At 39.3% G+C, this 22,259-nt stretch overlaps 1 protein-coding gene across 4 annotated transcripts in view; it reads left to right on the top strand.

The window, feature by feature from the left end:
- Positions 1-22,259, top strand: part of rims2a (regulating synaptic membrane exocytosis 2a) — a 247,893-nt gene that overhangs the window by 174,221 nt on the left and 51,413 nt on the right. For all 4 annotated transcript variants that reach the window (XM_041793381.1, XM_041793385.1, XM_041793383.1 and 1 more), the window contains 4 exons: positions 1,751-1,867; positions 5,439-5,624; positions 8,556-8,662; positions 20,992-21,092. In XM_041793381.1, coding sequence (XP_041649315.1) covers positions 1,751-1,867; positions 5,439-5,624; positions 8,556-8,662; positions 20,992-21,092 — 511 coding nt within the window. The remainder of the gene's footprint in view (positions 1-1,750; positions 1,868-5,438; positions 5,625-8,555; positions 8,663-20,991; positions 21,093-22,259) is intronic.

Below are 22,259 nucleotides of genomic sequence, written 5' to 3'. Positions count from 1 at the left end.
TTTACAGTTAAAATCCTACACAACTAGCACAATTACCAAAGTCTGGTTTTCCATCTTTGATTTAGTGGGCTGAAATGATGCAGAAAAAAATATGAAGCCAGTGCTGCAAATCTTGCTATTTTTATGAAAGAGGTGGTCAAGGGGAAGTGGTCAGTTATCCTCCATCAGCACTTATTTTCCTGTGAGAGTTTGAAAATGTTGCTCCAAGAGTCGAATCATAGCCTTGGCACTGCCAGGCTGCAGCTACTTTCCTCCGTCCAATTATCTTTATTTGATATTTCTAAGGCTTGGCCTAAATCAGTGTCAGATGCAGAAAATGCACTTATCTAAATTGTCTGGAGCAGCGTTCACTGAAGTGTATTTCCTCTGCTTTAATTAACAGTGTCCTGTTATTTATTGAAAACAGTTGAAAATGACACCAAAAATAAGTTGGAGTTTTTCAGAGTGCCATCACGAATAAGAAGACAAATTTCAATCTAACTTTTAGGGATTCTTTTCTGAGGCTGGCATTTTCTTTAAAAGTTGTGTCATTTTCACTGTATTTTCCCACTTTATGTTTTGCAATTGTGCCTGTAAAAACTGAAACCCTATGTTTAAATGCCTGATCTTAACTTGTTTAATTATCCAGGGAAAGAGCACCAAGCAGGTGTAGGTGTTTAGCCTGCTCTGTTCTGCTTCTGCTGTTAAGTGTATCACTCATCTGTGTGGCAATGATGACAAAAAAAAAAAACATCTCCAGCCTCTCTTGTCTTCCATGTCTGCTTTTCCTGTTTGAAACTGTTACATCAACATTTCCTCAGAGCTTTTTTCACTCTCTATCCTCTGTCTTTGAGGACCACCACTCCATCTGCCTGTCTGTGACTCTGTCTGTCTCCAATCCTCCCTCTCTTGCTCCTTTTCTCCTCCACTTCTATTTCAGCGCCATCTCAGATCCATATCTATCTTCTCTCCTTCCTCCATGTGGTTCCAGCCATTTTCTCACCCTACCTCGTACCAGACATACTCAGCCTATTGATGATCCTCAAAGGGACTCCAGGTAGAACTTTACCAGAGCAAGCATGAAGCCCATCCCTGCATCTTCACTTCTCAAACCATCACCTCCTCAACTTCAAAGCACATCCCATTTCTTGTCTTGGGGAATATTTTTAATTTGGGTGAAGAACACATGGCACAGACACTTGACATGTTTTTTTTTAAATCACTGCAATGCATGCAATTTTTAAACCTTGCAATAGTCACTTGAATTGAATCACAGAGTCTACCTGCATAATGCATTTTTGGTTGCTCTGAAGAGGAAACTAGTCATTGTCAGTGCCATCAGTGTGATGTTATGTCAGAGTATATATTTCTTCTGCAAGAGATCTAATATACCTATGATGTGTATTACTTTAGTAGCACAATATATGAAAATAAGTGACTTTGAGTTAATGCATCTCCATCAAGAATCAGCATTGCTTTTTCTCTCTTAATCTCTCTTCTTCAACCACTGAAAATGGATCATTCTGAGTGGTTGTGAAGTTTTGTCCAGCAGAGGTGGTTTTTCCCTGCAAAAGCTCAACTTAAACCATGTTAACTAGTGTATTCATATGTATAACCATTATGGATCTGAGGGATGCCTCTGTGCTTGGAGAACAGACAGCACAAGTCTTTAATATCCCAACAACATTTCTTTCTTTGCAGGTTTTTGTTTCACTTCTATTTTTGCTGGAGAAAAAGAAATGCTCACCAGTTGTAATATTTTTCCCGGCAGCCGCAACCATCGTGTGTACCCAATCTGCCGAGAGGAAGCAGTCAGGTTACTGCGTTCCACTAGGATGGCCCGTGCATATTCAGAGGGCGCCTACTCCTCCGACTATGACTATGAGAGGTATTGACATGCACGGCTGCTGCATCTGTGCATCCACCATCCTGTGGTCTCCTAAATTTGTCCCTGGTTCGTTTTTATTTTTTCCGTGATCTGTACATGTGATGACAGAAAATGATATCTGTCTGATATCGGTTTTTGTGAAAGAGTCATCACAGCTCTGAAGTCGTTGGTGTGAAATACACTACACAACTGCCTCTGTATGATGAGGTTCAGAGCTATATATGTGTTGCTGATGTCAGCTGTATGTATTATGGTTGTTGAGCAGTTTTACAAGTCAGCACCTGACTGTTTCTACGTCCTTGTTTATGTACCCATGTACATTATTCCAGCAGCAGTACACTTATGAGTGGTGTGTTTGAGTTTTTTGTGTTTTACATGCTATTTGCAGCTGCTTACTGCACACCTATACAATGGCATCTCTGATGCATTGCCCTGGGCTGCACAGCAGCTTTGTAAATTCTGTGTTGGCCCATTGGCTCCTTGTGTCTGGCCAAACTGGGCTGCCAGGCCCTTCCAAGCATGCTGACACCCATCCATCTTCTGGACCTTTGCCAGCATTCTAGTGCACCAATAAAAAAAAGGACTCACATCACATCACCCCCCCAAACACTGTAAATGACTTCTCTGTCTTCAATCTTCCGTCTGCTGCCATCTGGCTTTTAGTCAGGAATAACGTGACGTTTGTGCCATTTCTCTCCTCTCCAGGAGGAAAAAAGTGATGAGTCCTCAGAACCCGGCCCAAGAGCCCGAGTGACTTTATTAAAGTGTCACAAAGTTTCCCTGAGGCCTTGCTTGGCTCAATTTCAGGCCCAGTCTACAGCCTAGATCACCCTTAACAAGAATTCTCCATCTCCCCCCCTCTTCCCTTTTTCCTTGGCCCACAGAGCGGTCAGTAGCTCCCATCTCAGAGACACACATTAAAGAATAAAGATCTGTCTCTACAGTTTGCTTTTGTCTGCATTCAAGCAGAGGAGAAGCAAAAGTAAGAACTAAAGAGAGGTGAGAGTAAAATAAAGGAACAGTCCCCATGTTTGAGAACAGGAGTCACAGCATCAGTGAAGTTTTGGCGATGTGATATCAGCACAGAACGTGAGAGCATGTTTTTCATGGTTGTGTTTCCTTCTTGCATCGGCCCTGAATGTACCTTAATGGAGACGATGCCGGCAATGCACACAGTTTAAAAAAATCAGTTTTTACAAGCACAATAAATTCAGGTTTTGGCGCACATGTTGGAAGAAGTGCTTTCCCAGAGTGCAGAGTGTGTATATCATGACGGTATGCAACATATCACACCTAATAAAAGGTTTGATATGTAATAGATATATTTATACATCACACCTGATGGAGGGAACCCTTTATAAATGTGTTAAATATCATTGAAAATGTTAATAGTAATGTTGTAGGCCACAAAAGAACCTTATTTTGATATCAGACAACAAGGACATCTCCTCTACTGGACAATTTTTCATACTTCAATATGCTACTGACACTAAAGACGATACAAACCAATACCTCTAAATGCATGGTCATTGCTCTTAAGAGGAATATGTCCTAAAATAATTCAAACATGTCTTTTGGTGTCTTCTAGCATTATTAGAAGATGTTCCTGCCTCTTCATATACTTTGAGATAAAATGCTTTAAAGCAGGAATGATTGTCAGGCCTAGGACTGAGAAATTCAGACCTACAAGTTCTTCACAGAGAGCATGCATTCTACCTCTGTTTTCCTTTTTTTTTTTTTTTTTACATGTAAAGTGTATTTTTGATATCTTTCCTTCCTTTCTCACACCAATTCTAAGAACTCCTCTTAGTTAGCAATGCTTTTCTTTTGGAGATACCTCACCAGCTTTTCTTCAGCTCTTCAGATGGAGATTTGCCTTCATCCCTGTGGTGCCAAAAATACTTAGAATGTTTGTGCCTTTTTAAAATATAACCCTAAGCACCAAAATGCACATCACTTTTCCCTCGCACTTCTGTCTCAAATACGCTGCTAATCGCCCCTTACCCTCCACATACAGGATGTGATTTCTGCCTTTTCAATGTTACTTTTGGACTCACAGTTATTTCACCTCAGAAACCACACACCAGGGGTGTCAAACTCAAGGCCCAGGGGCCAAATTCAGCCCGTAGTACAGTTAGATCTGGCCCACAAGATCCTAGCATACTTCTGTTATAACAGGCCCAGTATGTGGTCTGCAGATTTCCTCTAGTCTAGGAATATAAACCTAGCCTTGATGATTTCAAATATCCTAGCTAAGTCATAAAATCTAGAAAGTAAAGAGAGAAAATAATTTGATGAAAATTCATTGTTTTTTTTTAAATTTGGATTTTTATTTCATATTTTCAATTTTGCATCTCCAAATTGTGATTCAAACTTCAGTTTTTGACTTTTTTCATTTCATACTCTGACATTTTCAACTCATGGTTTTAACTTTTAGTATCATATTTTAGATTTTAAGATTCACAGTGTTGAATTTTATGTCTTTTTTTGATTTCTTAACTTATTATTTTGACTTTAATCTCATAGTGTGACCTTTTCAACTCCTAACTCTGGCTTTTTAATCCCATATTTTGACCTCTTAGACTCACAATTTAAAATTTTAAAACATATTTTTACTTTGAAACTCATGATTTCAAATTTTATCTCATATTTTGACCTTGGAAACTCATGACTTGGACTTTTCTTTCTTATATATTCACCTTCTAAAACTATTTTTTGATTTTAATTTCTTGTTATGACTTTTTAGATGAATACGTTGGACTTTTTATCTTAGATTTTGAACATTTATCATTTTTATTTTTTATTTCAAAATGATTTATCATCCTCTGAGTTTGTTTATACCTGATTTTTATCACAGGTGAAAATTTTTTCATGGTTAATCCGGCCCCTGTTGTGACTGGGTTTGACACCCCTGCCACCATGCAGGCTCCACCTAGCCCTCTGCCCACATATATAGTCCACTCTTAAAGTCTTTCAGCTATTCATGGAAAACAACAGACAACACCATAGGCTAAAAGCAAAGAATTGCATGGGAGACAAAAGACATGCATTTCACAAACTACAGAATGAGAACTTCTGTACTTGCAGTTCTGCAATCTTGATCAAGTTGTAAGTTTTTTTTATGGTAAAAATAAAAAAAATTGCAAGGGAATTTCATTTCCTAACCTACTGTGACTGTAGCAGACTTTAGTGGTTTTTAACTTTTTCTTGAAACTGAATTAGAAATCTGTTTCCAGAACCTCTTTTGTTGTTGGACCTCTTATCATGTTGGAGCACCAAAAACACATTAAAGTGCAAGCTAGGGGAAATTTGTCTGTAGCTAAAGCATACATGGTGTTTTTCTGGCTGCCTGCTTTCAGAGAATGACAAGTTAAAAGATTGCAACAAACATGAAAGATGAAAAAGAAAAACAAGGTTCTAGAATCATTTAAAACATGCTTAACAACAGGTTTGTGTGCACCTTAAGGAGAGTTGAAGGTGCACCTTTTATGCCCTCCATTCTGCCACCATGTTGTCCCTGCCCTGCTAGGGCTCCACTGAGTGCCTGCCTATCTTTCAACAACCTCTGTAGGAACCACGGAGCCATGGATAGACACGAGTATCACAGCAGGTCCCGCTCTGCAGACCAACGGCCCACTATAGAGCGGCCCACATCCCGCTCGCGCTCCACTGAACGCCCCCACGACTCTTCGCTCATGAGGTCCATGCCGTCCCTGCCATCCGGGAGATCCGCCCCCCCCTCACCTGCCTTGACGAGGTGTGACCCAGATCGGAGATGCAAACTTTAGCAGCACACAGACGCAGACTGGAGTTTCTCTTGTTCAATCATTTCCCTGAGGCAAAGATTTCAAAGAGATCCATTTTTTCAGCTTGGGCTGGTATTGTGGTTTTAACTGGGAAAAAGCAATAGAGACAGTGAACAGTCTAACTTCTAAAGGATCAGTGCAAAGCCAAGCTACCTAACAATACACCTACATTTTCAACACTACACAAATTTATCAGAAGAATAAGCCATTTTTATACTCTTATATGCTGTCCATATTTAGTTTTTTCTAGCTAATCTCCAGATGCAGCTTCAAGCCAATAGGACTGAGTATTTCTGCCTCAGTAGCAGCTATAGGCTAGCTAAATGATTGAACAACCGAAACCTTGTTTGACTACACCAGTTGAAAACCCTTCCCATACTCTCCCACCCACCCCAGGCTTGACTAACTCACAGAATGAACCAGAAAGAAAACATCACTACCACCTACCTCACGCCTTCCCAGTACTCTGCTTCCTTTCTCCACCTCACCTCACCCACCACCACCCCTCCCCCACAGGTACCCTAATACCCACCTTGCCACTTTTCTGTTGTCCCCAAAAGCACTGGTGCTGTTCTTTTTCACATGTCCCAGGCACGACCGTCCCGACACCGTAGATTAGCTGACTCGTTTTGATTTGGAACACACTGCTCATACGTTTGCGTGAGTATAGCAGTGATGGGCCGACATTTCACTTTGATTTCATTACTAACAATCACCAGTGCCGTTTATCCTGTGATGGCATCCTGTTTTATGTTTTATTTGTTTTAATCTTTTTTTTTTGTCTTGAGTTGAAGCCTTTTGGGGACAGTCTGAACGCATGGTCGCACTGGTCTGCTGTTTCTGCACTGAACTCTTCTCTCCTTGCAGCTTAATGAGTCGACTGCACATGCGATTCACACCAGGCATCTCTTATTGCAGCTCAGTTACCAACAGTCGATGTTTCCCTCCACTCCCATGCCATGTGCCAAATACCATTGCTTTATGGATTGGTTTTATATGTCAAGATACAGACAATAGCTTTTGAGATTTCATTTCTTTTTCTTTTTTGCCCTTTTGCATCTAAATTTTGGTTTTTAAACTCAATATTTAAAACAAATAATCAATTCGATACAATTCCAAGCTGATAATTGTTTACACAGTAGAAGCATTAATGTTAACAGTGAATGCTTCAAACGACTGGACACTATCTATCTATCTATCTATCTATCTATCTATCTATCTATCTATCTATCTATCTATCTCTCTATCTCTCTATCTATCTATCTATCTAATTTGTAATTTGTATTTGTAAGGAACATGCCTTTATGGGATGAGCAGGAGAGCTGAGTAATTGGGTGCACCCATGATAATTTTCCCAGATCTTCTCCGCCAATGCTAAACAGCCTAAGGCTCATTTATGCTTATTGTATGTATGAAAAATAGACCAGTGCGTTTAAAACTTTAAAACGGTCGGTCCTCTGCTCAGCTGTACTTTTATGGTTGGCAGGGTGAGCTAACATCATTGATATGTTTGTTTTTTCAATTGATTTACCCAATAATTGGCAATATTTCCTCAGAAAACTCTATTAAATTGTACCTTATCAGCATAGTATTCTCCGCGTCTTCTTCACACTTTGACCGTATGATCCAACTGCGGTAGAGTGGTCAGTCATGTCATCCTGCAAACGACTGCAAATCTGTTACTCAGCCTATAGGGTTCCTAAGAACAGACAGGGTGAGGGAAGACGGGTCATTAGCAACAGCGAAATAAGCTGTTTTGCCTTGGCAGAGAAGATCCGGCAAATTTTTCATGGCCGCAACCCACATACTCAGCTCTGCTGCAGATCCCACAAATGCATGTTCCTTACAAATGTGGCATCATTTAGAAGGGAAACAAACAGGAAAAATGTCCTTACTTTTTGTGTAAGTCTGTCTCTCTCTCTCTCTCTCTCTCTCTCTCTCTCTCTCTCTCTCTCTATCATCTATCTATCTATCTATCTATCTATCTATCTATCTATCTATCTATCTATCTCTCTATCTATCTATCTATCTAATTTGTAATTTGTATTTGTAAGGAACATGCCTTTATGGGATGAGCAGGAGAGCTGAGTAATTGGGTGCACCCATGATAATTTTCCCAGATCTTCTCCGCCAATGCTAAACAGCCTAAGGCTCATTTATGCTTATTGTATGTATGAAAAATAGACCAGTGCGTTTAAAACTTTAAAACGGTCGGTCCTCTGCTCAGCTGTACTTTTATGGTTGGCAGGGTGAGCTAACATCATTGATATGTTTGTTTTTTCAATTGATTTACCCAATAATTGGCAATATTTCCTCAGAAAACTCTATTAAATTGTACCTTATCAGCATAGTATTCTCCGCGTCTTCTTCACACTTTGACCGTATGATCCAACTGCGGTAGAGTGGTCAGTCATGTCATCCTGCAAACGACTGCAAATCTGTTACTCAGCCTATAGGGTTCCTAAGAACAGACAGGGTGAGGGAAGACGGGTCATTAGCAACAGCGAAATAAGCTGTTTTGCCTTGGCAGAGAAGATCCGGCAAATTTTTCATGGCCGCAACCCACATACTCAGCTCTGCTGCAGATCCCACAAATGCATGTTCCTTACAAATGTGGCATCATTTAGAAGGGAAACAAACAGGACAAATTTCCTTACTTTTTGTGTAAGTCTGTCTCTCTCTCTCTCTCTCTCTCTCTCTCTCTCTCTATCATCTATCTATCTATCTATCTATCTATCTATCTATCTATCTATCTATCTATCTATCTATCTATCTATCTTTCTATCTATCCATCTATCTACAACTGATAGCTTCCCTAAATCCACATAAGGACATTACAAAGTTGTGTCTCACTTTTTTGTCAACTACTTTTTGTCATGTAGGGCGCATCCTCGTAGTGGATCAGTACAAACCAGTCCCTCAAGTACCCCCATGTCCAACAGACGAGGACGGCAACTCCCCCAGCTTCCACCTACAGGAAAAGACAGAAGTAAGTCACCTGCTAATTTTTTATCTCTATTGAAGTGTGAAGCGACATGAAGATAGGAGACCTAAAAGGGCATGTTAACATTGGTGTTGGTGTATTTCTGTGCAGTTTGATACATAATGATGAGGCTGTTATTGGAGGCCCAGCTGATTTGGGCAGAGAAGGGGCTGTTTACAAGTAGCCTTTGCCTAAGAAGAGGGGTTTGATGATATTATCTTTTAGTGTAGGTGTTGGATCCCGTCAAATCTGGAAGGATTTTTCTTTGCTGTTTTATGTCTCATTGGTGTTTACTTCTGCCTTCCATCCATAACATCTCTACTCGGTTCCTTTTCCATTTCTCTCTCAGAAGATGGAGACGAAGGAACAGAGCCTTGTGAAGGTCTGTACCTGAATGTGTTGGTTTAGTCTTTCAGACTGGGAGTGATGGTCAAACAGCACCTTACTCTGAAGGCCAAACCCTGCCTGCAACAACGGGTGGCTGGGTTCACTGTGGGCTACTTCAAGGCCTATAACCCTCCCACCCTGTGTTACGGCTGCTTTTAGTTTAGATGTCCCGTGCCGTCATGTTGTGCATACCATAGCCCTATATCCTACTATTTATTGTGCCAGTGCTCTCTTTAAATGTATCTTCCCTGTTCTAATGTGTTGAGTTGTTCCACTTTATTTTATTGAATCCATTTAGGCTGCTGAGATTCTTTACCAAAGCTCAGACAATGATACTGTGTTCTTTTTCAACAGGGTTAGCTTGATGCTATGAGCTGTGATTGAGGCACAGTAGTTTGAACTGTTCACATCCTCACAACTACAAAGGGATATTTGAAGTCACATTTGCTCCTCAGCACTCCTTTGACAAATGTTGTGTTGCAGTGACTTGTAGCATGCACTACAAGAAGAACTGGGATGAAAGCAGTGATTATTTCACCCATGTCTTACTATCAAACGTGGTGCAAAACAAAGACAGTTGAGAGAATGGCTTGGACAAAGATAGAAAGAGGGCAAAAAAAAACCTGAGCAGTTTTGGAGAAGTTGTCAAAGCAATCACAGTACTGTTTCATCATTGTCAGGGTCCATGAGGGCTTTCCCTGTCTTCTGTAAAGCCGCCAAACAACCTCTCTTTCTGTGTCCTCCTCACTCCCTTCTTTGCTTTTTTTACTCTCAGCCTCACCCTTCTCTGTATCTGTGCCATCTTTTTATCACCCTGAAACCTTCTCTTTCTGTCGCCTTTTCCTATTTATGCTTGTTCGGTTCTTCTTTTTCTCTCTGTCAGGCGGTCAGTCCTATCTGATTTCTTCCTCGCCCCTCCTTTCTTCCTTAATATTCGTGTCTCTTCCTCTCACTATTCTATTCCTGTCAGGCCATTGGCAGTCGGTGCGCCATGGGGGAGGTATTGATCTGACCTTCTGCTGTAGCTCCCACAGAGCTGTATGGCTCTCAGCTTATGTTGTGCAAATGTCTGTGTAAGTGTGCGAATGTAGCTTTTTATGGACTGAATCCATATCAGTGCCTCTTGCTGATTACAGAAAAGAGGTGTTGATAAGCCTGCTCTTGTTTGGACTCATAGCTGTGCTTTGAAAGAGAACCTTATTGTCATTTGTGTTATCTCTTTATATGTGACAATACCTAAGGGGCAACAGGGGAGGAGCTCAAGGCACAGGAATCCCAAAATGGTCGTCCAGGTTTGTGTAGCCTTTAAACCTGTCCTGGCATAGCATATCTTTCTCTTTTCTCTTTCGCTATGGGATGCTTTTGTACCTTTCCTTCTGGAAAACTGTCATTGAAGGGTTAAAAAGATAAGTCCCTATTTATCAAAGATAAGAAATAGTATTTATAAGTGCAGGGTCTGAAATGGATGTACAGTATAGAGAAACTGCATTCATCCACAGGCTTGGATGAATGACCAGATTGTTGGCAGATACTGGATTTGCCCACATTTTCCACTTCCTGCTTTTCCATCTGTTAATGTGCTATGACTCTGTCCTTTGACCGTTTGATGCTGTTTTACACTGCCGTAACTGTAGAGCTCACTGACTCAGTGAATAATCGTTGGAAGGTCTTAAAAGTTTCACACATTTTTATACAATAATGTTACAGAGTGATACTCTGCAGGACAAACCCTGCCAACAAAATTGTGTGTTGAATTTCTTGTATATAAATAAAAGTATGATTAATTTAACAGATATGCTCACCAGCCACTTAATTAGGTACACCTTGCTTGTCTGGTTGGACTCCCTTTTGCCTTCAGAAAGAATTTGGTCCATATTGACATGATAGCATCATGCATCTGCTGCAGATTTTTTGACATCCCAAAGGTACTCTACTGGGTTGAGATCTGGTGACTGCGGAGGCCACTGGAGTACAGTGAACTCATTGTCATGTTCAAGAAACCAGTTCGAAATGATTATAGCTTTGCGGTGCAGAATCCTGCTGGAAGTAGCCATCAGAAGATGGATACACTGTGGTCATAAAAGGATGGACATGGTCAGCAACAATACTCAGGTAGGCTGTGACTTTTAAAAGATTCTAAATTGGTACCAAGGGGCCCAAAGTGTGCCAAGAAAATATCCCCCCCACCATTACACCACCACCACCAGCCTAATCTGTTGATACAAGGCAGGATGGGTCCATGCTTTCATGTTGTCTACACCAAATTCTGACCCTACAATCTGAATGTCGCAGCTCAAATCAAGTGGGAACGTTTCTCCAATCTTCTGTTGTCCAATTTTGGTGAGCCCATGTAAATTGTAGCCTCAGTGGCACTTGGTGTGGTCTCCTACTGTTGTAGCCCATCTGCTCAAGGTTCCACATGTCGTGCATTCAGAGGTGTTATTCTGCATACCTTGGTTGTGGTTTTTGAGTTACTGTTGCCTTTCCATCATCTCAAACCAGTCTGCCCATTCTCCTCTGACATCAACAAGGCATTTTCGTCCACACAACTGCTGCTCGATGGATATTTTCCCTTTTCAAACCATTCTCTGTAAACCCTAGAGATGGTTGTGTGCGAAAATCCCAGTAGATCAGCAGTTTCTGAACTACTCAGACCAGCCTGGCACCAACAGCCATGCCACGTTCAAAGTCACTTAAATCCCTTTCCTTTCCCATTCTGATGCTCGATTTGATCTTCAGCAAGTCCCGTCTACATGCCTCAATGCATTGACATGTGATTAGCTGATAGGTTGCTTGTGTTAACAAGCAATTGAACAGGTGTACCTAATAAAGTGGCCGTTGAGTGTATATGTGCAGTTTTATAGTCTCTGACTTGGTTGCATTTTTGCATTATTTGTGTGGAGTTGCATGTTTGGGTGTGCTTTCTATGAGTGTATTAGTATGACTTAGAGTACTAGTATAAAGGTTTGGAGCTCCAACATTTCATGCACGTCCTTCTGTTCTTACACCAGCAGCAGACTGTGAAGAGAAACCCCAAGGCCCTCCAGTAAATGGGAGGAAAGGCGAGTCCTCTGAGTAGTGTGTAGTGTGATAGTGTGACTTCACTGTGTGGGTGTTCTTGGTCAATAAACCTGTGACTTTCGCTAGCATCTGTGACTCTTGTTACTCTGCTAATCTGAGTGATTTTTCCTTTTAATTCGCTGTGGAACATTTACTAAGTCTCTCAATTCAGCTTTCCCTTAGTCTATGTTTGACCATGTGTCGATCATTCTTGTTCATTTGGTTTGGCATGATCAGACTAGAGAGATGCATGTCAGCTGTAGCTAATTTTAGTGCATATTGGCTGCTATCTTTTGTGATTTCTGCTGGTTTGTCCCATTTTTACTATAGTACTGCATTTATCTGCCTTCTAATCAAAGTTTATTCACTTTGGAAAGATAGAGTTATCATTTATTGGGATACCACTAACCACTGAAATGTGATTTGGCGTTCAACACTGCAGTGATCTTATTCTTTCTAATACATTATGAGTTATTCCCTCTGTTGGCCAGCAGATGGAGCTATGTTCACTATATTTGATGTAGAGCTGTCCCTGGTTTCAGTGCTGAAGTTGAAAAGAAGTTGTGCCCTTCTTACGAATCCTTACTGCAAGTGTTGATATCAGTGCAGTAGATAAGCTTCATAAATGTTTGAATTGAGGTAAATATTCAGCTGTGATGAGATAAAAATAGGTATTATAGTACATTTAGTGCAGGATCCTACAAACATATCTTCCTTTATAGTGTGTGAGAATCCTGTAGCATGAAAACAAGCTTGTTTAAGTGTGTACATGTACATGTGCTTCAGAAGTGACATGGGAGGACCAGCAGCGAGGGCTGAACGGCTCTTTATCTGATGGAGGGACACAGCAGCAGCCCTCCCTCACAGGTCGGTTGGTCTTGGTGTGACTCTTTGAAAGACTAACTTCACTTTGTTAGAGTTTTAAACGTTTTCTAACATCAATCATGAGTCCATGAGGAGGAACCAGCACTGTTAATCTGGCCTGATATCGAGTCCACAGCAAAAAGGTTGTGGTACAACTAATGGTAAACCTCATCATGAGTCTTTTCAACATTTTTCGTAAGAAACATTTCAAGCCCGTAAAAAAATAATGTAATCCATAATCAATGGTGTTGTTGTTCATACCTTTTATTATATTAAAATACACTTTTAAAGATTCCAGTTACAAAAAGCAGATATGATCATAGGAATACAGATGAATTTCTTTGTTTTCAGGATAAAAAAGTGCTTTTCATAGCAAAATTTCAAAGGCGTTTCTTCTTCATGGACTCATATTAAAGTATGCAGCTCTACCAAAGGGATTAGTCCTTGTGGACTTTCTTTGCCTCTCTGACTATTTGAGCTTACTCCTGCTGGTTTTCCATAGGACATGTGATACAATGCTTACAGAGTTATTTTATCTGTTTTGCCGAGTGAAGCAGAATTAGTCAAAATGATCATTTGCATGAGGTTGCTCAGGTCAGCCTCTGGGTGGCGTGCTTTTATTTCCTTCTTCCTTGGTTTGCAGTGCAGTGTGGAGCTTTTTTCTGCAGATGTCTCACTAGAACAAAGAGTTGATTATGAATATCAGGGATATTCATTACACTAAACAAATAAGCGTTTTATTTTATACGAGTGTCTCCACATAGTTTCTTTTAAATTAAATGCAGCTAACTTTGATGAGATGCTGTCATCTGTCATAGCAGGAAACAACATTTGTTGCTAAGGTGATGATTTGGAGCTGCAGTGTTTCTCTAAATTGCTTAATTAGATTTCATGGAAATGTTTCCTTTTAGATAAGGTTCCCATTGTGTTCATCTGTTATGTCATTTACTGATACTTAAAATAGATGGCATCTTGCAGATTATTTAACTACTTGTTTATTTTGCATGTAAACTGATTTATTTTGCACAAATAATATGCTATGGCATAACACTGACACATTTACAGTGTTCATCATTCACACAGTTTGGTGACATTTTGTAGCTGCAGTTTTTTCTTAAAAGTAACACGTTACTCAGGGTTGTGAGCTCATGGCTCGGACCTCAGGGATCTTCATTTGGTTTGTTTGGGATCAGACATGACTTTAGGGCCTCTGTCTGAGGCTCAAGCTGTAGGAAAACCAGCAAGCACAGTCATCAATCGCTGACATTTTCTGACCTATTAATAAACTCCCTGGTTCTCCCTCTCTTTGTCTTTGTTTCTGCACTTTCCAACTCTAATATGTCAGCTGCAGACTGACCAGATTTATGCTACTTTCTCACTGGGAGTGATCTCAAGGCCTGCAAAAGCTCTGCAGTCTCATAACTCATTCATTTTGCATTGGTGGAGGAAATACATTCTAGTACATGCTATGAGTAGTTTTATGAGTTAACCTCTTAGAATTCAGGGTGAAACAAGCCAAAAACTCGTACCCAGGTATACCCAGGAACTAAACTAAATGTTGTCTTTGAACCATTTGGAGTACAAGCACAAACAAGCTTTCTTTAGAAAGGTAACACTCCATAGTTTTTTTCTCAAACTGTCAGATTCACTGTAGCTGCTACTGGTATTGGGTAATACACCAAAAAACATGTTCTGTCTGTAGTTGTATTGTGAGACAGAGGCCTGTAGATGACTGTAGCCGGGAGGTGTTACCTGGAAAACCCAACTGGAGCAAAGCTAGTTCAGGTTCAATGTCGATTATGAAAGTATAGAAAATGAGAAGTCTCAACAATTTCAAAATGGAGACTGTAGAAAGGATTGAGGTTGGCAGACATTTTTCTTTATGTCATAATAAATGCCTGGAAAAAAAAGACATTATTACAGAAAATACGCTGGAGAACAACAATGGCAAATTTGGAAGGATCTTTATGGATATAATCCTGTTTTTGGACTTAACATTTGGCTGGATTTAAATTGTTGGGAGTCTTTCTGAAGCAGCAGGACTGTTTCTGGTGGAACAATATGATCAGGAGGGCTTCTAATGGCTGTGTCACTTTTGCATTCATCGTAGCTGCTGTGGTGTTTTTATCCTGTAATGGGGTACATGGTCAGAATCTTGGGAATCAAAGCTGTCTGCTGGTGTATGACATGCTATATTTACATTTTGTGAACAACGGAAAAGTTGCAAAAAAAGAAACAGCTGCCATTGGATTTTATAGTGCTAACATAATTTTTTGCACATAAATCATGCAGAAAGACTAATGTGAAACATTTATTCTCACTGAAGCATGGGGGCTACGTTATAAAAAAGCTTGTTCTTGATAAAGTATCCACTTCCTGCTTCTTTAGGTTGTTCACATACTTTTAATCATTGCTGTTTGATTGCTTCTGTCTTGTAATCCCATCTGAGGTGGGGAAGATGTTTAGCACGACACTGGAAAAGCAAACTAAAATAAACGATTCTATCACCACTTACCACTTAGAGCACTTCACTTCTTCAATCTAAACACTGACTCATGCTGGGATTCTCAGTGAAGCCCAGTAAAAATGCAATTATTGGTAAGATCTGCTTGTTATTACACCAGCTCAGTCCATAAACAGCGCTGTTTGTGTTTGTGTTTTGATGTGTCTGCAGTTGGGGCCTGTGATCTCGATGAATTCACCGTTCAGAGGCTCTTGGGTTGAATTGAATTCACCACATTAACTACAGAGACCTTTTCCACACTGACTTGTTCTAGTTTTTCTCCTATCTGTGTCTTAATTTATCATTCTCTTAACCTACTGACCTACATGATACTGCTGAAGGAAACGGCTTTGAAGCCTTTGTCTGAGGCTAGAATAAACATCTGTGATATTATTTGATGTTTAATTTCAAGATGCTGGCATAGATAAAAGCTGGGGATGCTGCTGTTATTCATGTGACCCTTCATTATTCATCCTAATGGAGCAGTTATTGAGCTAAATGTGAGAAAAGTGAGAGCACAGCTCATCTTTGGAGATAAAGCTGCAGAATATTCCCCGGTCTGTGCATGCTGGATTAAAAGAAGGATATGAATAGAAGGAAGAATAATGAACAGAGGCCTAAGAGTGCACACTCTTGTGCTCATGTATCTGTGTGTTTGTGTGCATATGAATGTGCACTGTTGCTGACTCAGATTACGTCAATATTTTCTAGAGTTTCACATTTCTGATGAAACTTTCTGAGATATTCTGCTCTCTTTTGTGCTTGCTGCTCTGTGCTTTCAGTTTGTTTTTTGTGTGCGTGAGTTTTTTTTTCCTTTCTTTCATGTTATTTTTTCAGGCTGTCCTCCCACGGTAGAACCATGCAGATTCAAGTGACATCCTTTTACCCTCCTTTCCTCTCCTACCTCTCCCTACCTATCCTCAGAGATCCAGAGTTTCTATCTGGTTTGGGACCTTAACATCTCTTTACAGTTTCAGCTCTTTTTCCTTTAAAGCACAGAACCTCACCCTCCCAACCTTTCCTCCCTTTCTTATTTACTGTATGATAACTAAACTCTAAGCCTCTACCTCAGCCTGTCCCGGCCTCGCACCCTACTGCTCTGTTTTGACTTTTCACTGTGCCCATGGTGGAGTTTGTGTGTTCTTGGTGTACTCTATGATTTCTTTTCTGTGTTCTGTGCTCGTTTGTTTTGTCATTGTCGTGTCGTACTGTTGTGTGTCGTGTCCCTCCCTCCTGACCCTTCATCCTCCTTCTCCTCATTCTGACCCTTCAAACCTGGCATACTGGGCGATCACTGCGACGGTGTCGCCTTCCCTCCTTTCTTCCTCTTCTTCTCCGTCTACCCCCTTACCCTTCGTGCATCCTCTCACATCCATCTTCCTCTCCTCTGTCTGTGTCTGTCCATTCTGTGATGTGATCCCAGAAGACACGGACTCACCAAGTTGGACGAACTCAGGTCTGTCCCTTCTTCTTCTTCACCTCCTTTCTTTTCTGACTCAGCCTCTTCTTCTTCTACTGCTACCTTCTATTCACTCTGTAAGTCTTCCTGGCTTGACCTACCCAACCCACCTCCCCTAATTCATTTCAATCATCTTTAATTTTATCGCTTTGCTCGACTACTTTTTTTTACGCTGTTTGTGCTCTTTATTGTTCTGTAGGCGATGCTTTCGGCTTCTCAGTCATTTTGCATAGTCTATGCTGTGTACAGAATGTGTTTGCAGTTAAGAAGAGCATGGTCATGGCCACACCTCTATGGTTTCCTTGGTGCAGGTCTTCAAAATAAAGTTTTATTTTCTACCTTGAACAAACTTTCTGCCAGTCTATAACAGCTGAGTTCTCCTAACTCTAACTACTCTTTATAGCATTTTCAACATGTAAAGAAAGTGGTTTCAAAGTAAACCAGGACTGGTTTTTCGTATGCAGTTATGTTTAGTTACTGGTTGCTTTACATTTGCTTGAGCAAGCAAATGTGGATTATAAACAGAGGTGGAAAGAGTGCATGGCAATTATAGTCTTGTAAAAATACACTTACCTTGGTTAGAATTTACTGAAGTAGAAGTAAAAGTAGTGGATAATAAAGCTACTGGGGATGGAAAGGGCTAGTAAGAGGGGTAGGGGTGGAGAAAAGCAGGAAGAGGAGAGGGACGAGAGAAACAACAAAACAAGAAATCAAAGACAAATGTATGACCATTGCAGCCATAAGTTGCTATAACTTTATTGATGATGGTAACAATATGTGATAAATAGCAGTGACAGCTTGAATGATTAAAAAAAAAAACACTGAACAATCCAGAATTAGCATTAGCAGCTAGGATGGTAATGAAATAGAAAACTGTTATTAAATAAATATAGATGTAAATTAGTACTGTTCTTGCAATAAATTAAACTGTTCTAGTAAGAAGTATAGAAGTCAGGATGATGTTTATAGATGTAGCCAAGATTACTGTAGGCATAAAACTAGCATTTGTATCAATAACAGCAGTGACGAAAAAGATGTCTAAGAATATATGAAGATAATAATAGCAAAGCAAGTTGAACAGTTCTTAGATCCACTTTAAGATATGAGCTAATGATAATAATAATATTAATAATAATAATGTTAATAATAATAATAATAATAATAATAATAATAATAATAATAATAGGTAAAGCACACTGTTATAATAAAGTGATAAATGCAGCAGCACTTCTTGATGTGATCATTTTCTTGTGATGTCCTACTGACCCTAATGTGTAGTCTTAGCCAAACTACTGGTCAGTTTTCAGCAGAGAGCTAAAATCTCCTTGTTTCAATTCATTATTTTCCCTCAGCACTTGTTGATTTTTAAAATGTAATGAAGTACAATACTTCCCACAAAATTAACTTATGTTAAAATAGAATTACTGGTTTCAAAATGTACTCAAAAATAGTACACGAAAAAAAAGCTGCTCAGTAACAAATTTGAGTCTGAATAAATAGAATCCAGGTCATACGGTCAGACAGTCGAAGGACACTTCATGTGGTGTTGTTGCTAGAATGCTGTCAGACTGCACTGTAAAACAGAACAAGTCAAAGCTGCTCAATTGTTTTTTTGTTGAAGCTGATTACATCCAAGTTTTTAAGTAGCAGAAACAGATTTTGAGCAATCATCACTTATTCCTTTATACTGAATAAACTTTTCCTATAAGTAAACATTCTGTTTAAATTCAACTTAAAACAACATGTTAAAGTATTTGAAGCTTCATGGTCTTCATCCATGGCAATCATGTTCTGTATACATCTATTGTGTAATATAGTTGCTCCCTACAGCAGTGACTTTACTAACTGAGTAAGTAACTTCCCTCATGGTGCAAAAGTGTCTAATGACACATGGCGTTCTGTGAAAACCCATGTAAGGGATGATTATGAAACAATTTAAACAAAATAGATGACAAATAGCTGACAAAAACACTCAGAATCAGTAAGTGCTGTTAATTTTAAACTAAATGTTTGTTCTATCCACTCAGGAAAATAAAGCTGAACTAGATCTTTTTGATTTTAAAGTTATTATAGCTCCTTTTTTAACAACCTACAACTGTTTGGTCTTACAGTGTGATAGCTGAGGCTCTATGAGTCTCTGTACAGAAGATAAAAAACAAACATATTTCTCACTAGTCCTTAGTATTTTGTGAGTTTGCCCTTTGGTTCCCCTCCATAGTATTTTAAGTAGGGCTGTCAAGATTAATCTTATCAATCAATCTACTTATAATGCACTAATTGTTTTTTAATTGTGATTAACTTCATGCTTCTATGTCCTGTCCAACAAACTGGTTAAGCTACATCACAACTCTCTGCAGCCACAGTGATGTAAAATAAGTTCTCCACTGCTCCTTAATGTCTCATTTCACTTTAAAAACTCACAGACAGTTTAGTGGAAGAGTCAGAAATCATCCGCACCTAATGTAATCAAACATTTACCTTTATTGTGTTCACCTATTTCCTTTAATTCCATAACAAGTTCCTTTTTTTATGGTTCAGTACATGTTAAAGTCTTCAGTCTACCTGTAAAAGCAGGGTTGTATCTGAACTGTAAGTCAGTTGAGCTTAATTTAAGAAAGTGAAAAATCCCAAATGACACAAAAATAGTTTTAAAGCAAAATAGTAGAAATTGAGAATGTGATAAAAAGGGTGCAATTAATTAAATCCTTTAACAGCCCTAATTTTTTTTAAAGTTTGTATTCCCAAGCCAATTTCTCACATGAACCTTGGATTGAAGTGAAACCTAAATTGATAAACTGTAATGTCAAAGCCAATGTTTTATTTTGATAATGTGGTCGCAAAAAACACAGTCATTATTACACATTCAGTCTAACTGTATTCTACCTGCACTGTAAATTAGATAGATTTTGGTTAATGAGTATTGAAAGGTTCTTTCAGATACTGCCCAACATATCAACCTGTTTTCTGAATGCTTTCTGATAACTAGCTTCTATAGTTTAGAGAAAACTAATGTGGAGTTTATATGAACTATATTGACAGTAAACAGATAACCAATGACCAATACCACAGGGATTAGATAGACTTACATTGCAGCACTTGTATAGTCTTTACTTTGCTTTCAGCCTGTATGCTTTCTGCTGTCTGTGTGTCTGTGAATCTAAAGCATACTGTATGTGTGCATGGCACATGTGCTTCTTCATTCACCTTTACTTGATCATCGCCATCATGTGACACAAAAGCAGAGACAGAGTGCAAACGGAGAGAACGGAGATGAAGGAAAGTCATTAGTCTGTGGCAATAAGGAAAAAGTAGTGTTCTATCTAGCTTTCTAAAGAGAGGCTATTTATTGTGAGGGCTTATTTGTGACTTCTGTAGTTACAAAAACGGAGCCAAGGTTACAGAGTGGTATTATTACTCCCCCAGACTGCTTTGCTAACACAGACTTGATGCGTCATTAGAAATGGCACTTTTATTGATATGAAACAAATTGCAATGCTTTAATTGGTTTTGGGATGACATGAGATGAGCAAACAAGGTGATATGATGATTTTACAAATCACTGAAATGCTTTGGAAATGATGATTTTTAATCTTTTATATGAGCTCAGAGGAATGAATTGGCTAAACATTTTTATTTTTAAGAATATCAGGTAAAATGTGAATCATGTAGGTGACAAACACTGTTTGATGTTGAGTTAATAATACTAACAGGCATAGCAGTAGTGACCTAAGCTTCTATACTTTATCATTTGAATTAATGAGTTGTTTTATTTGATTTTTAGCCAATTAGCATAAGAATATAGAAAAAAGTGTGAAAGAATATAGTGGTTTATTACGCTCTACTCTAACAAATCACTATTTTTCTCTTTTGTTACTTTTTTTCTCTTTTTTGGGGGTAAATGTTGCCAACCATTCAGCTTTTTACCATTAGATCTGTCCTTGTCACAGCTCATGGCTCATAGCTCAGCGGAAGCTTGTCTCTCACCATAACAGTATGTCCCTCCATCAGGTCTCCCATGATGCATCAGCCCCCAGTCTGACAGTGTCTCATCTGTGTGCTTAGGTATGGACATGGAGGAGAGGACCAGACAGATGAAATTAAAGATGAACAAGTACAAGCAGGGAGCAGGCTCCGACTCCAGGCTGGAGCAAGACTACCACAAGGTAACATCATGCCCTGATAGGCTGGATGTATGCTTCAGTAACCCAGATTCACTGACAAAAACATGTACGCTGTTTGCATAAATGCATCGTGCATAGGCCATATGGCACACTTTGCATGCAGTCAAGCATGTACACATGCAAAAATCAACACCCTACTGCACATGTGCATTGATGTTTGCACAGTGTACATACTACAAATGCACATACGAGGTTATACAACAGCAGCAAAGCAGGTAAACACTGAGAGAAGTTAAAAGGTTGGGAAACAATGACATATGTTACAAGTATTGCTTTGAAATTTCAATTACTTGCTTCAAAGTGTCCTATGTGTTAAAGTGATGATAGAAAATAAGTAATAATACATAATTTAGTACATCAGATCATGTCCAGAATAAGGTTTGTGAATCATATGCTATCACAGGAAAAATAAATTTAGAAGAACACAAGGATGTTGTGTTTTTTGAACAGTCATTCTTCAGCGCTTTGGGCCATGAAAACTAAAGTGCAGCTCATTAATCCACATAACTAAAAGAAGCCTCAAGTCAGTGAGGAATCGAGTTTTCTCTTTGTCATCAGGCTGAACTTAGACTTAAGTCTTTAGTTGTAAATTTAAGGAATGTGACTGTGAGTGTCTGCAGACTCAAGTGTTTACTACTCTTCTGGAGAGGTCCTGAGCATGTTTACAGAGCTTTGCCTGAGCCTGCTCTCTTACTAGAGTTTGGGCCAAGGCTCCCTGACTAACTCTCCTTTTAAGTCCGGGGTATGAAAACTATTGCATTAGGAGCAGCCAATGTGTTTGCTTTGGGTCTATAAAAATCTGATTGATAAATTGTTAGTCATCCCTCTGTTGAACACCATCCTCCTTGGAAGTGTCAGTGACTGAACAGTCCTCTCACTATTATTAAACAAGACTTCCAGGCACGTTCTCTAAACTATAGCGTAGTTCCTGTAACACTCCATTTTGATTGTCAGTAAACATTCCTTAAAAAATAAGAATGGAAAAAACACACAACACATATAAATACTTTACATTTACTAAACAAATATTATTTAACAAACTGGTGGAAGAATTATTATCCTAGAGGAGGCTCTAAAAGAAGCCCTTTACTGAAGTTATTTTATAAAAAGATAAAGAACGACAGAAAGAAAAAAAGCTTGTAAAGACAA

Source organism: Cheilinus undulatus, linkage group 8, assembly GCF_018320785.1.
Source record: "Cheilinus undulatus linkage group 8, ASM1832078v1, whole genome shotgun sequence".
In the NCBI taxonomy this organism is placed as follows: Eukaryota; Metazoa; Chordata; class Actinopteri; order Labriformes; family Labridae; genus Cheilinus; species Cheilinus undulatus.
Note: the sequence above shows the minus strand (reverse complement) of the source record. Positions and strands in the feature narration are given on the sequence as shown.